The 14,976-nt window shown below is 44.1% G+C and overlaps 2 protein-coding genes across 9 annotated transcripts in view; both read left to right on the forward strand.

The window, feature by feature from the left end:
• Positions 1-1,288: 1,288 nt before the first annotated feature.
• FASTKD5 (FAST kinase domains 5) lies at positions 1,289-13,053 on the forward strand. Of its 4 annotated transcripts, none has more exons than XM_077872406.1 (3): positions 1,310-1,418; positions 3,844-3,950; positions 10,339-13,053. In XM_077872406.1, exon 3 carries the CDS (start codon positions 10,376-10,378, stop codon positions 12,803-12,805), a length of 2,430 nt encoding a protein of 809 aa, XP_077728532.1. In that variant the 5' UTR covers positions 1,310-1,418; positions 3,844-3,950; positions 10,339-10,375; the 3' UTR covers positions 12,806-13,053. The 4 variants fall into 4 exon arrangements, with proteins under 4 accessions (XP_077728531.1, XP_077728532.1, XP_077728533.1 ...); XM_077872408.1 differs by lacking the exon at positions 1,310-1,418 and adding an exon at positions 1,699-1,834; XM_077872405.1 differs by lacking the exon at positions 3,844-3,950 and having other exon boundaries at positions 1,289-1,418.
• The window catches only part of UBOX5 (U-box domain containing 5), a 42,025-nt gene continuing 28,337 nt past the window's right edge, over positions 1,289-14,976 (forward strand). For 3 of the 5 annotated variants that reach the window (XM_077872412.1, XM_077872415.1, XM_077872416.1), the window contains exon 1: positions 1,289-1,418. The gene's annotated coding sequence lies outside the window, so the exon portion shown is untranslated. Of the gene's footprint in view, positions 1,419-1,698; positions 1,835-14,976 lie in introns of those variants that run through there. The other 2 variants (XM_077872413.1, XM_077872414.1) reach the window with 2 other exon arrangements.

A 14,976-nucleotide genomic window follows, 5' to 3' on the forward strand; every position in this document is an offset into this window, starting at 1 on the left:
TCATTCTCCCACTCTCCCATCCTTAGCAAGTAGTTCCCTCCATGCCACAAGATGGCTGCCACAGCTCCAGGAAGGGATTCAGGCAGGACCACTTTATCACAAAAGTAAAAGCTTTCCCACGATCCTGCCAGTATGTTTCCCTTTAAGTGTTGTTGGCCAGACCTGAGTTGCATCCTCTTCTCACTTCAAGGGAGGCTGGGAAATTGAATATTTGGCAAAGAAGAATGGGATTGTCATGGATGTCTAGGAGCAATGTGGCTTACTCCCTGGGGGATAGACCCCCTGCTCTCTCTTTTTTTTTTGTTTTTTTTTTTTTTAAGTTTTTTATTTACTTATTCATGGAGATGCAGAGAGAGAGAGAGGCAGAGACACAGGCAGAGGGAGAAGCAGGCTCCATGCAGAGAGCCCGACTTGGGACTCGATCCAGGGTCTCCAGGATCACGCCCTGAGCTGCAGGCGGCGCTAAACCGCTGCGCCACCGGGGCTGCCCTCTCTCTGGGTTCTTTTTTTTTTTTTTTTTTTTTTTTTCTCTCTGGGTTCTAATGGCAAAGTCATAGTCAGCAACTAGGAATATTTGCTCTGGCCTAAGTGAGAGAACCAGGCAAAGTGGGACCCAGGCTTGCCCCTTCTTACAGTTAAGTGTCCTCCCTGCGTTGGTTTTTGTCTCCCGACAAGATAAGGCCCTGGAGGGAATGTCAGTTCTCAAGTCTCCTTCACAGCACTTAGGATAGGTGCACCAGCAACCGAGGCACTGAGAAGGTATGACAAACACCATACAGCAGTGCTCGTTTCCCCAGAACAGCGGTCCAGGACCAAGCCCTCCTGGGGCGTCTCTTTCTTGCCTAGTTGCTGATAGCAGCTCAGGTGGGAGTCCCTCTACAAGGGAGGGGAAGGATGACCTTGGCGCACAGGCCTCCTCCAGCTCCAGCTCCTCACATCCATTTCTCCTAACAGGCTCGGCTATCCATCACTAACTCTTCTCCTGAGAGCACTTGATTGGCGTATATCTTGTAGATGCGTGATTACCCTCACCATACAGTTGAGAAACTCGGCTTAGACAGTTGATGTGATTTCTCCAAGGCTATAAAACCTTGAGTGGTGGTCTGGGATTCGAACCGGTTGTCTAGGCTATTCAGCGACTTCCAGAGCGGTCCATCCACGGCGCTGTTTCCCCTCCGCAGGTCCTAGATTTCCCAGTTCTCTCAACAACGTCCTCCGCTGGAAAACGTCCTTGGAAAACGCTGATAGGGTCTTTTGAGCCTCGGCCGCACCCGTCCCTAGCGCGGCAGGCGGAAGTAGCGGGCAATTGGCCGGAAGTGGGGCGGTGAGGTCCGGGTGTTGCTGGAGGAGTCGTGGTGGCGCGGCAGCCCGCGGGGTCCGGGGTTTGGTGTTGCGGCGCCCGCGTTCGCCAGGCTCAGGTGAGTGGCGGCGGCCGGGTAGGAGGTCGCGGCGGCTGCTCTCTGCCCACCTGGGCCTCGGTCCGCCTCTCCCGTCCTGGGCGGCGCAGGGTCGGGCGCGCGCCGAGGCCGGCTGCTCGCTTCCGGGCCTGGCCGCGGACCCCGCTGGCAGGCACGCTTCGGGCTGTATCTCGGCGACCCCGCCCCTCCAGAGTCCTGTGACCTTGGGCACACGGTTCGTCTGAACCTTGACTTTTCCTGTGGGAGACGGAGATAATAACTGCCTGTCTCATAGGGCCGTTGGGGGGAATGCAGTGAGGTTTTTTGTCGCACTTGTCATTACACTTTCACGTGCGTGCTAACTTGGGGATCTGGAGATTGAGGTGGTAGGCCTGTGGCAGAGCCCGAGATTTTGCATTCCTGACCAGCGCTTCCAGGTGAGGATGATGCCGCTGGTCCGCAGGCCAGTTTGAGTAGCAAATTCTACGTTATTTTGCTTAGTACCGGGTCAACCTGAGTCTTCAGTAAATATCAATACGATGTATACCTATTCCCCATTTTTAACAGATGGTTTCTAGTTGCACAAACCTGAGGGTATTATTGATGTCTTCCTCGCTTTTTTTCCTCCAGAGATAAAAATAATTGCCCTTTCTCTTTCTGTACAAATCATGACACAGCTCTTCTGTCCTGACTCAGGGAGCTTTGGGCCCTCGTTACACCAGTTACTCATCCACTTCCTTAGGCCATGCTTCATTGCTCGCTCACTGTAAACCGTGGGCCAGTGCTTCATCCTATTGAGCTGGGTAGCCAAGGGCTTTAGCACCAGTGTGGCTGGTGTTCTGTGCTTTCAAGTCATTCATTGCAGCTGGAATGTAAATTCCTGTTTTCTGCACTTTGCTCACACTTTGTGAGTAGTAAGAACAGCTGCTTTTCCAGAGCTAGATTTTACAACTCAGTGCTCTGAATGGCCTCAGGCAAGCTTTGGGATGAATTCACTGATGCCTAGTAGACCATAATACAGTCTGAAGACTCAGTGTTGCATAATACAATGGAGAAAGTGAGGCTTTCGGCAGTTGTGCAGGCCTAGTTTATTTGACAGTAGCACTTTCTTCCCCATTCATTGGTTTACTTTTCTGATTCCCAACAGGGTCTTGTTATTTGTCATGCAAGTATGCCACCTTTGATATCAGAGCATTCTGAAGTTTTCCCTTCAACTGTCTGAGAAACTATACTGTGCAGCCTTGCAAACCTAGAATAGATAAAAACCAAGAATTTGGTTGAGTTGACCAGTTGACATAACTTTGGGTGCAGATATTTCTCTTTGGTCATTCCTTTAGTTTCACTCACATGGGCTGAGAGGACATGAGTGTCTGCTCTATATGGTTTTTTTTTTTTTTTTTTTTTTTTTATTTATGATAGTCACACACACACAGAGAGAGAGAGAGACAGAGATATAGGCAGAGGGAGAAGCAGGCTCCATGCACCAGGAGCCCGACATGGGATTCGATCCCGAGTCTCCAGGATCACACCCTGGGCCAAAGGCAGGCACCAAACCGCTGCGCCACCCAGGGATCCCTGCTCTATATTGTTAAACCCAGAGATTTCCTAAAGACAGATTGTTATGAATCCTTTCAGGGTAGTGCCTCTAACAGAATCATTTGTGGGGTCTTATCAGACTGTATCTAGCCAGACCCTTCTTGCCATTCTGATAGAGGAATAGCAGAGTCTTAAAAAAGGGTAGGAGAGGGCTATCTGTATATAAACTGAAAATATTTCACAAGTAATTGTGATGTGCTGTTTTCTCCAATAAGAATGGAAACTAGAGGGTGCCTGGGTGGCTCAGTTCATGATCTTAGGGTTGTGAGATCCAGCCGGGTTTGAGCTCCGTGCTGGGCATTGAGCCTAAGATTCTCTCTCTCCCTCTCTTTAAAAAAAAAAAAAAAAGAATGTTAACTTGAACGAAGTGGAGAGGATGGGCTGTTAGACTTGGTTTTGATTTGGCTTAACTCTGGGTGATACTTATCTTGACCTGAACACCTTACCTTAGCACTAGTGTTTGACCTTCATAGTATTAGTAGATCCCTCACTTGTAGGCTCTGCTTCTGTTTGGAAACCGAAGCACGGAAGAGTTTAGCCCAGTTGGCATTTGTATTAACAGCTAAGGGTTCTTAGGTCAGTCGCTAAGCCCTCATCAGGGGCATTAAAGCTTTGCAAACTCTCAACACCTAGAGAAATTTAATTTTTTGTTTTTTTCAATTCTCAGGATTGCTCAACAAATTATTTGCTAAGACAAGATTAGAGTTTGAAGTATCCATTTATTTGTGGCAATTTATCAGGACATAAGGGGGTTAAACCTTTCTAGCAAAAAGATAAATCAGAATTAAGAGAGGAGATCCAGTAACTGGTGAATTGAATATGCTGAGAGTGTCATATACTTAATCTACAGTTAGCATGGCTGTCTTTCACCATCTGGCTCCCTTCCTCTAACTTCTGGACTATAGTTTAAACGAAGCTATTCGGCTTTGCTCAGACCTGTATCTGGAAGGTGGAAAGGTAAGAGTCCTCATTCCTGTGAAATAACATCATTCAGGGTGGTTAGGCAGTGCCAGGGGTCTCTGAGGCTCCATGCTGGTTTGTTAGACCCCCTAAAGAGAGATGGGGAATAGGATATACATGTAGTTAAGTTTATACACTTAAACTAGGAAAGGAGCTTTGTGCTGATGTCATATGTCTTTGAACCTCTAGAGATGGTATCAGGAGTTACTGATTGGGCATCTCATAGTATTCCCTTTCCAGCTTTCTTATGGATTCTCTGGGAGTCCTTAAGTAGGGAGGAACTAACTCTCTCAGCTATTCTCTATCTGGACAAACATATCCTGGCAGCCTTTCCTTTGCAGTGCCTTTCCTCCTTACCGTACTGCTTTATTGGTTCTGTATCTTCCCTTTGTTTCTTTCCTTTCCTTCTCCACAGTACTCAAGACTAGACTTCTGAAGTGGTTATATTTCAGACCTATATATGTAGATATGGTGTCTATACAGTTATGCTAAAAGTTGCATGGTGAAAAAGTAAGTAGCTCCTACTTGCCATTTGCAGTTGGCTCTGCATACCTCTACGATTCTTTATTTTGTCATCATTTCTGTTACTGGGCATCCTTAAGGAAGTTCTGTAGAGAGTAGGAATTGCTTTGACTAGAAAAACTTCAACATATTCCTTGAAACTTAAGGTTACTTTCTTTACTGATTGTCTTGAAGAATACCTTAATTTCTTGTTAGTGCATGCACAAACTTAATTTTTGTCAAACTTGGACGTGGTTTACACAGTCCAATAGTTTTATGGGATTTATGACACTAAATATTTTTTAAAATATTTTATTTATTCATTCATGAGAGACAGAGAGAGAGAGAGAGAGAGAGGCAGAGACACAGGCAGAGGGAGAAGCAGGCTCCATGCCAGGAGCCTGATGTGGGACTCGATCCCGGGTCTCCAGGATCACGCCCTGGACTGAAGGCAGTGCTAAACTGCTGAGCCACCTGGGCTGCCCTATGACACTAAATATTAATTCTCTTTATTTTTCCTTCAATTTTTTTTTAAAATTTATTTATGATAGTCACACAGAGAGAGAGAGAGAGAGGGGCAGAGACATAGGCAGAGGGAGAAGCAGGCTCCATGCCCTGGGAGCCCGACGTGGGATTCAATCCCAGGTCTCCAGGATCGCGCCCTGGGCGAAAGGCAGGCGCTAAACTGCTGCGCCACCCAGGGATCCCCATTTTCCTTCAATTTTTATTCTGTGGAGGCACTTTCAACTCTTGGCTTCTTTTGGCATTTATCAGTATATTTATGAATAATATATTTGTGTTGCTGTTTCTTGGTTTCTAGGAGATATCTGTGTCTATAAAATCTTTGGCGACTTTATTATGGGCTTTGAGACTCTGGGTCTCTTGTGTCCCTACCCAACCTCCTCTATTCCTCTTCCTCTCCCTGCATCCTCCATATATAATTTGCTCAAACTTTTTTTTTTTTAAGATTTTATTTATTTATTCATGAGAGACACAGAGAGAGAGAGAGGCAGAGACACAGGCAGAAGGAGAAGCAGGCACTGTGAGGGAGCCGGATGCAGGACTCGATCCTGGTACTCTAGGATCACGCCATGGGCCAAAAGCAGATGCTCAACCACTGAGCCACCCAGGCGTCCCAGTTTGCTCAAACTTTTAAATTAAGCTGATATTCAAGGTTTGTATCTATAAATTATGTAAATATTCATAGCTGAGCAGGGAGTATAATATAACATTTTCTTCTTATACAACTTTTTTGTTTTCCTGAAGTTAATAATTTTTGTCACTGTTATGGGCTTGGTTTTTTGTTTACCTATTGCTTGTCTGTCCCCAGATTATTCCTCAGAAGTATACATCTCCCCTCTTTGGTAATATTTACTTCCTCTGGCATGAACTGGTTGTTCTCTATGTCTGCTCACAGTTCTAGTCTTGGGATCTTCAGTATCCTGGGGTTTCCTTGCTTCTCTCCTGCTCAGTTGAACCTTAAATTCAGGAGCCCTTATGTTTCCTGCCAACGTCTAGGTCTTCAGTTATGGTACATCTCCTTACCTTGATGATGGAATATCTTCCAGCCTTCCTGTAGATTTCGGTCTTTTTTGTCTTCTCTTTGTTCTTTTTTGTGAGTACTATAAACTAGCTGTAGTGATAGCTCAAGTCTTAGACTATAGACATAGCTCATTTTGCACTTTTTTTTTTTTAAGATTTTATTTATTTATTCATGAGAGAGAGAGAGAGAGAGAGAGAGAGAGAAGGCACAGACACAGGCAGAGGGAGAAGCAGGCTCCGTGCAGGGAGCCTGTCATGGGACTCGATCCCGGGTCTCCAGGATCAGGCCCTGGACCCAAGGTGGCACTAAACCGCTGAGCCACCCGGGCTGCCCCATTTTGCACTTTATTGTACTTCACAGAGAGCATGTTTTTTACAGATTGAAGATTTGGGGCAACCCTGTGTCAAACAAGCCTGTTGGTACCATTCTTCCGACAGCATTTCCGACCACACTTATCTTTGTGTCACATTTTAGTAATTCTTAGAATATTTCACATGTTTTTGTTACTATTGTGTTTGTTAGGGTGGTCTGTGATCAGTGATTATGACTTGCTGAAAGCTCAGATGATGGTTAGCATTTTGTAGCAATTAAGTATTTTATAATTAAGATACGTATATTGTGTTTTAGATATAATGCTATTGCGCATGTAACAGACTATAGTATGGTGTAAACATAACTTTTCCATGCATTGGGAAACCAGAAAATTCTTTGACTCGCTTTATCGCGACCCTTACTTTATTGCAGTGGTCTGGAACTGAATAACACTGAGCACACCTCAGAGGTGCCAGTGTTAGAGATGAGAGGGGCTTTTGAGTTCACTCAGTTTTAACCCTCCAGCTCCCTGGTATCTGGAAATCCTGTAGATTGTTTAGGGTCCTCCCTACTTCTTTGTCTGGAATCTCACTCCTCTTCTTATACACCAGGAATGTGGATTTTGGAATCAGACAATCTTTGATACCAAACTCCACTTCATCCTTTAGCTGTGTAGCCTTCAGCAGGTTTCTTAGTCTTGTGAAGTTCCTTTTCCTCATCCACAATGTAGAGAAAAATGAGACCTACCTTTCAGAGATTGTGAGGATTGGAGCTAATGCAGATTTAACATGTGCATAGTAGGCTTGGCACAGAGAAGGCTCTAAGATAATTGTGGCTGTTGTTTCTTCTATCTTGGAATTTAACCTGTATTTTTGCAAATCAAAAAAGAGCCACATTAATTCAAAATACAGAGTCAGTACCACTCAAACATTGATGTTCAAGGAAATGGTTCTTTTGTTCATCTGGTGACCATGCGCAATAAGTTCATTAAGTACTCTTAGGTAGTATTTATTGAAGTAATTTAAGTTATTTAATGTGCTTTTAAAGTTATTTATAAAGATATTTGTTTAATTCATATACTTTTCTGTTATTTTTTTTTTAATTTTTATTTATTATTTATGATAGTCACACAGAGAGAGAGAGAGAGAGAGGCAGAGACACAGGCAGAGGGAGAAGCAGGCTCCATGCACCGGGAGCCCAATGTGGGATTAGATCCCGGGTCTCCAGGATCGCGCCCTGGGCCAAAGGCAGGCGCCAAACCGCTGCGCCACCCAGGGATCCCTACTTTTCTGTTATTAACAGTTCCAATGCCAGTTGAAAGGGGAAAAAAGTTTATCAAAGATATAGCAGAAAGTCTCTCCACCAAAAAGCTAGATAGTTACTTTCCTTTTATACAAGTATTTTAGGTGATGGCACTCATTTGTGTTCTCTTTGTTTCAATGAATGTTTGTATGTACTTTTTCTCATATTGATGCCTCCCACACGCTTATCTTGTAAACCAAGCCTCCTCCTTCCGGATGGACATTTGGATTATTTTCAGGGTTTTTGTTTGTTCGTTTGTTTTTAAGATTTTATTTTTAAGTGATGTACACCCAATGTGGGGCTCAAACTTAAAACCCTCAAGATCAAGAGTCACACATTCTACCAGTTGAGCCAGCCAGGTGTCCCAGTTTTTCTTTAGAGCAGTTATTTTGTTAAAAAAACAAAAATTTTTTTTCCTTCCAGTTTTTCCAAACTTGTTTCCAAGATGAGATAGATATATATAGATTTGAATAGTTTAGGCTTTAGTTGCAGATTGTGTTGAGCCAAATATAGATTCCAGGTTCTAAAGCAGGTCTTCTTAAAACCCCTGTTCTGTCGCGGCACCCTGATGGCTCAGTTGGTTAAGTCTTGGACTCTTGGTTTCAGCTAAGGTGGTGAGATCGAGCCCCACATCAGGTTCCTCGCTCAGTGTAGACCCTGCTAGAGATTCGCTGCCTTTCCCTCTCCCATCTGCCCCACCCCCTACTCACGTTCTCTTTCTTTTTCTCTCTCCCCAAAAAAAGAAAGACAAAATCTTTTTTTTTTTTTTAAGTGGGGGATGCCTGGGTGGCTCAGCAGTTGAGTGTCTGCCTTCAGCTCAGGGCATGATCCTGGGGTTCTGGATCGAATCCCACATCGGGCTCTTTGCAGGAAGCCTGCTTCTCCCTCTGCCTGTGTCTCTGCCTCTCTCTCCGTATCTCATGAATAAATAAATAAATTTTTTTTTTTAAAGCCCTATTCTATCAACTGGAGAGTTTCATTACTTCTGTTTTGTTCCTACCATACCTGTGGTGCAATATTGGTTGAGGCAAAAATCTTTAATTATCTCTAACTATTAAAGGAAGAGTTATTTTAGTACTATTTTCCTCATGTTTTCTAATTTTTAAAAAGTTGGCATCTGGGGGCACCTGGACCTGGGTGGCTGTCGGTTAAGTGCCTTCAGCTCAGGTCATGAGGTCCTGGTATTGAGCCCTACATCGGACTCCCTGCTCAGTGGGGAACCTGCATCTCTCTCTTCTCCTCACTCTTGTGCTCTTTCACTCTTTCTATTGCTGCCCGGCACTCTCTCTCTGTCTCTCAAATAAATAAATAAAATCTTAAAAAAAAAAAAAAAAGATTGGCTATCTGAATCCATAGGACTAAACTTAATGGTTTATAGCAAAGTTTTTCTGTAAAGGGCCATATAGTAAATATTATATTTTCTTTCATGGCTACTCAGTTCTGCTCTTGTACTGAGAAAGCAGGCAGAAACAATATGTAATGTGTGGCCTGGATATTTTCAGATAAAACTTTACCTAAAAAATAGGTGGAGGGGTGGATTTGGACCCCTGAACCATAGTTTTATGACACCTGGTCTGTAGTATCTGGGCCCATAGATTGAAACTTAGTAGACAAAATGGTCCATAGTCCACAGTAAAGAATTTAGTGTATAAAGATTTAATGTGATAGAATTCTGCTCTGGTTTACAAAGAAATTAGAGCATACATTCCTGCCATCTAGAGAAGCCTACATAGCTGGACTACCTGAACAAAGCTACTGGCCTGCCCTGTGGCCACCTGGTTTTCCTCCTGTGGGCTCTGGAGGGAAGGGGCTGCCAGGGGAGTTAGGCAGGGATTTCTGAAAGTCCCTGTGGCACCCTCAGAACCTACAAGGGATTATGTGTAGCAACAACCTCATCTGGTCCACATTGTGGCAGCTCAGGGCTCACTGGGTTTTGCATGTCAGGCTTTGGGATTTCTCAAGTGGAAGGAAAACTAAAAGCCTTTAGAGAAAGCAGGAGTATAGCAGAGTCAGTGTTACAGCCTCTCATGGTTTCTACTGTGGGGGACAGTGGGTCCTGCACAGCTCAGAAGCAGGGTGGTCAATACCTGACTCATTGGCGACATTGCTCATCAGCCGCCTCCAGAGGAAAGCTGTGCTGCTCCTCTTGCACGTCAGCAGGGCAGGCATGTGAATTGGTGTTCCCTGAACCGTGAGCCCGACTTTGAGATGCTTTTTGCTTCCCATCCGTGAATTGACAGCAGAGCACATCCGCCTTCTGCCTTCTCCCACCAAAATGCGTTTTTGAGTATACATTCCAATTGCCTGACTACTCTGTGGTAGTGATTCAGTATCTGATAAGCTACTTGGAGAGAACAGGCACCTTCTAGAAGGTGTAGGAGCAGCATCAGAAGACAATCCCATAGTCAAAAACTTCATACTTTAGGAACAGGGAGGGTTATCGTGGGTATAATTAATTAAACTTTTACACCAGATCCCACTTTCTACTTTTGGTTTTAGCACAATAACTTTTACCGACTTTCTTATTCTCCAAGTGGGCCCCTTTCTGCCTTGATATCAAAGAGAGGGAGTTTATCCTAGATGTGTGCTGTCTTGTGGTTTGGCCATTCACCAGCATGGCACTTATTTGAGTGGAGAGCAGTGTAGCTTAATCCATTTCTTATAATGTGTACATTTTGGTACTGTGATAGGTGGAAGCCACTTATTCTTCATCTACCCTTTTTTCAGTATCTGGCACCAATTCTGGCCCAGTCATTTGTGACCCATGGCTCTTGCGATATGCCGAAGATTTCCAGGCAGTTTCTGTGGAACGCCTCCCCGTCCAGCTCTAATCAAGCACCATATAAACAAGAAATTGCCTGGACAGACCTGTGAGGACTGTGTTCTGACTGGCAGAATGATCCATACTGACGCCAGAATGGCAGCCACCCTCAAGTTGTTAAAACCTTTAGGATATCAAGCGTTTTGCAACCCTTTTGCCTACAGTGCTACCCAAAGTGTGACATACTGGAATGTGGGAAGCTGCACATGGCAGACGGAACAGGACCCTCCAGAACACAGCAGCCTCTGCCATCCTGCCAAAAAAGTTGAGAACATTAATAGCACTTCCTCTTCTCAGAGACTTCTGACAACCAGCAGTGCCCTCCCAGGTTCGGAAACCAGCAGGGCTCCTGCCTCTCAGGCCAGCACGTTAAAGTCGGGCTCACCCAGGGCTGCAGGAGTTGTTGAAGAGGATATAGAAATTTTTGATTCCTTTGAAGACCCCCGAGGTTTCCTACAGCTAAGGCCAGAGTACCAGCTTCACAGCTATAACAGATCTGAGACTTGTCAGCCCCTTTCTGTTTCAGAAGGTGAATTAATTTTGCACAAAGTCACAGTTTATCAAGGTAATCTCCAGCCTCAAGTCATTGCTGAGTATTTCTGTAAGCTGAGCTCTCTGCCTGCAGAGCAGCATCATGTTGTGCTGTCCAGTACCAGGTTTGCTTTGCTCTGCCAGCTAAGTGTGAAAAATATACAACTCTTTGATGTCCCAGATCTGATCAATATTTTGAAAGCCTTTGTCAACCTAGGAATCCCTCCATCCCATTCAATGCTAGGTGTGTATGAAACCAGATTTTGCAATAAGGTGTGGGAGATGAGTGTGGATCAACTTCTCTTGGTGGCTGACCTCTGGCGTTACTTGGGCCGCAGAGTACCTCGGTTTTTAAAAATCTTCTTTAGTTATCTTAATTTACACTGGAAAGAGCTATCCTTGTCCCAGCTGATTCACTTAATTTATATTATAGGTGAGAGTCGTCAGGTACCCCAAGACCTCATGCAAAAATTGGAATCGTTGGTTCTCAAATACATAGATTTGATCAATTTAGAGGAGATTGGTACAATCTGTTTGGGATTCTTTAAATCAAGTAGTAGTCTCTCTGAATATGTCATGCGGAAAATTGGAGACTTGGCTTGTGCTGACATGCAGCATCTGAGTAATTATGCCTTAGTGAATATTCTAAAAATGTTCCGTTTCACGCACGTGGATCACGTAAATTTCATGAAGCATTTTGGCCAGATTGCTCCTCAACGAATTCCTTTTCTTGGAGTTCAGGGTGTCATGCATCTGACTCTTGCTTGCTCAGCCCTACGTGTCCTGGATGAAGGGCTAATGAATGCTGTGGCTGCTTCTTTGCCTACGAGGGTGGCATACTGTCGAAGTAAAGATATAGCCAAGATCCTGTGGTCATTTGGAACTCTGAATTATAAGCCACCCAATACAGAAGAGTTTTATTCTGCCCTGATAAATGAGATTCACAGAAAGATGCCTGAGTTCAATCGATACCCAGAGCACCTGCTCACTTGCCTGTTGGGCCTGGCATTTTCTGAGTACTTTCCATTTGAGCTCATCAACTTCGCTTTGAGTCCAGAGTTCGTCAAGTTAGCTCAGGCGAGAAGTAAGTTTGAACTCACTAAGGAGCTGTATACTCTTGATGGTATAGTTGGCACTGAGTGTCTAGATTACAGAGGCAATCGTCTTAGTGCTCATCTTCAGCAAGAAGGGTCAGAAATGCTGTGGAATTTAGCAAGGAAGGATATGTGCTCAAAGCCTGAATTCCTAGAAGCTCTCTTTTTACTTGAGACCATGTTGGGTGGGTCTCAGTACATCAAACACCATATGATTTTGCCTCATACCCGATCTTCTGACTTAGAGGTCCAGCTTGATGTTAACATGAAGCCATTGCCATTTAACAGAGAAGCCATACCAGTTGAAGAAGAAGCCACATTAAAGCTTAAGCATGTGGGAGTCAGCCTTACAGATGATTTGATGAATCAGCTACTCCAAGGAAAATCAAGAAAACATACCCAGGGAGAAACTGAGTCAGAAACTGAGCCACGGGCAAGAGAATTAGAGAAGACAGCCATACATTTGGGGAGCTCCCCTTGCAGTATGGCAGACAGATTAGGGGCAGACAGATTAGCCTGCATGCAGGCCCCACAGGTGAAGCTGGCCATTCAGTTGACAAACAAAAACCAATATTGCTATGCTTCCAGAGATCTGCTTGGACTGCACAATATGAAGAGGCGGCAATTGAATCAGCTTGGGTACCGTGTGGTAGAGTTATTCCACTGGGAGTGGCTCCCACTACTGAAACGAACTCGCTTAGAAAAGCTGATGTTCCTCCATGAGAAGGTTTTCACTTCTACTTTCTGAACGGCTTTAAGGGACATTGTTACTCATAAATGCCCTAGAGGTACACTATACAAGGTGTTGGGAAACAGTTATAAAAGCTAGAATATAGGTTTGGTAATAAAATCATCTGTTGAGGAGACTTAGCTGTGTTCTTATCTATGGCAAAGTGAAGTTACTGTGTGTTACCATGAATTAATTGTAACCTGGTCCAGTTGTACAAGTTGTTGCTAATTTGTGCAGGTAATGAATAAACCTCTTAATATGCCCTATTTTCAAGCAATTCCTATCATATTTTTCTTCCTCTCTTTACTGGCCTTACTTCATCATGATTTTGATTTTTAAAGATAAAAGTATAGCCAGACATTGTCAAAGCCAATTTTTTAAAAGTGGTTTTCATGTACTTTATTTTTTTAAAGATTTTTATTTATTTATTTGACAGAGCGCACAAGCAGGGGGTTAGGGAGAGGGAGAAGCAGATTCCCTGCTGAGCAGGGAGTCAGACATTAGGCCTAATTCCAGGACTCTGGGATCATGCCCTGAACCAAAGGCAGATAGATGCTCAACCGACTGAGCCACTCAGGTGCTCCTCATATGCTTTATTTTATTTTTTAAAGATTTTTATTTATTTATTCATGAGAGACAGAGAGAAAGGGAGAGACACAGAGAGAGGCAGAGACGCAGAGGCAGAGGGAGAAGCAGGCTCCATACAGGGAGCCTGATGTGGAACTCCGTCCCGGGACTCCAGGATCATGCCCTGGGCCGAAGGCAGACGCTAAACCACTAAGCCACCCAGGGATCCCATATACTTGATTTTAAAATAAGAATCTTTTTTGAGTTGTCTGGTTGGCTCAGTCAGCTTAGTGTCTGCCTTCAGCTCAGGGCATGATCCCAGGGTTCTGGGATCGAGCCTTGCATCGGACTCCCTGATCATAGGGGAGTCTGCTTCACCCTCTCTGCCTCTCCACCTGCTTATGTTCTCTTGTCAAATAAATAAATAAAATCTTAAAAAAAAAAAAACAATCTTTTGAGGCACCTAACTGGGTCAGTTGGTGAAGCATGTGACTCGATCTCAGGATTGTGGGTTCAAGCCGCCCATTGGGTGTGGAGCATACTTAAAAAATAAATAGGAATCTTTACAACTTCATTTACATTTCATGATTTTCCCCCCCATGCATGTTTTCTTCATATCCTTTAAAGTCTCATTCTTATTTAGATTTTGTTGGTTGTTCTTAGTTGATGGTTCTTCCTGCTTTCAAGAGCCATTTCAGAATTAGTGAGCTTGGGATCCCTGGGTGGCGCAGCGGTTTGGCGCCTGCCTTTGGCCCAGGGCGCGATCCTGGAGACCCGGGATCGAATCCCACATCGGGCTCCTGGTGCATGGAGCCTGCTTCTTCCTCTGCCTGTGTCTCTGCCTCTCTCTCTCTCTGTGTGACTATCATAAAATAAATAAAAATTAAAAAAAAAAAATTAGTGAGCTTAATGTCCTCTAGCCCCCTCTACTGCATTTCTACTTCTCTTGCATAAATTCTTCCCCCTACCTTTCCCTCCAAATATTTTTTCCCTAAAATTGGATGTAGAAAAGTGGAATTAAATGAATGTCTGTTGGGTCAGTGATTCCCAAATCCAATGACCAGGTGGAATGTTTTTCATGAGAAGTGGTTCAAACAAGAAGGAAATGCATTACCTTCCATAAGAAGTCTAGTGGGCTTCAGGTTTGGTTGTATTAGCACCATAAACATAAAGAGGTTATATATAAAGAGATCCTATGTATATGGATCCTATATATGTGTAAGCAACTTAATACAAGTAACCTTTGTAAACATTTAGGGGTGAGAATTTTAAAAAAGATCCCTCCCACCCTTATTCAGATTTCCTCTCAAAGGTCGCTTCCCTTCCCAGGCAAAACAGTACCTTGGTTGGCTTTTGATCATGCTCTGTCATCTTCAGCTTCATTTTCCTCACTGCACTTAGCAGTATCAGAAATTATTCTGGGGACACCGGGGTGGCTCAGCAGTGGAGTGTCTGCCTTTGGCTCAGGGCATGATCCCAGTTCATGGATCGAGTCCCACATTGGGCTCCTGCAAGGAGCCTGCTTCTCCCTCTGCCTGTGTCTCTGCCTCTCTCTGTCTCTCATGAATAAATAAATAAAATCTTAATTAAAAAAAAAAGAATTAACAATAGCCCTTTGAGTT

The sequence above is a fragment of the Canis aureus genome, chromosome 26 (assembly GCF_053574225.1).
Source record: "Canis aureus isolate CA01 chromosome 26, VMU_Caureus_v.1.0, whole genome shotgun sequence".
Classification (NCBI taxonomy): domain Eukaryota; kingdom Metazoa; phylum Chordata; class Mammalia; order Carnivora; family Canidae; genus Canis; species Canis aureus.

Coding starts and splice junctions, on each gene's coding strand:
- FASTKD5 (XM_077872405.1), top strand. CDS start 10,376: ATGGCTCTTGCGATATGCCGAAGATTTCCAGGCAGTTTCTGTGGAACG.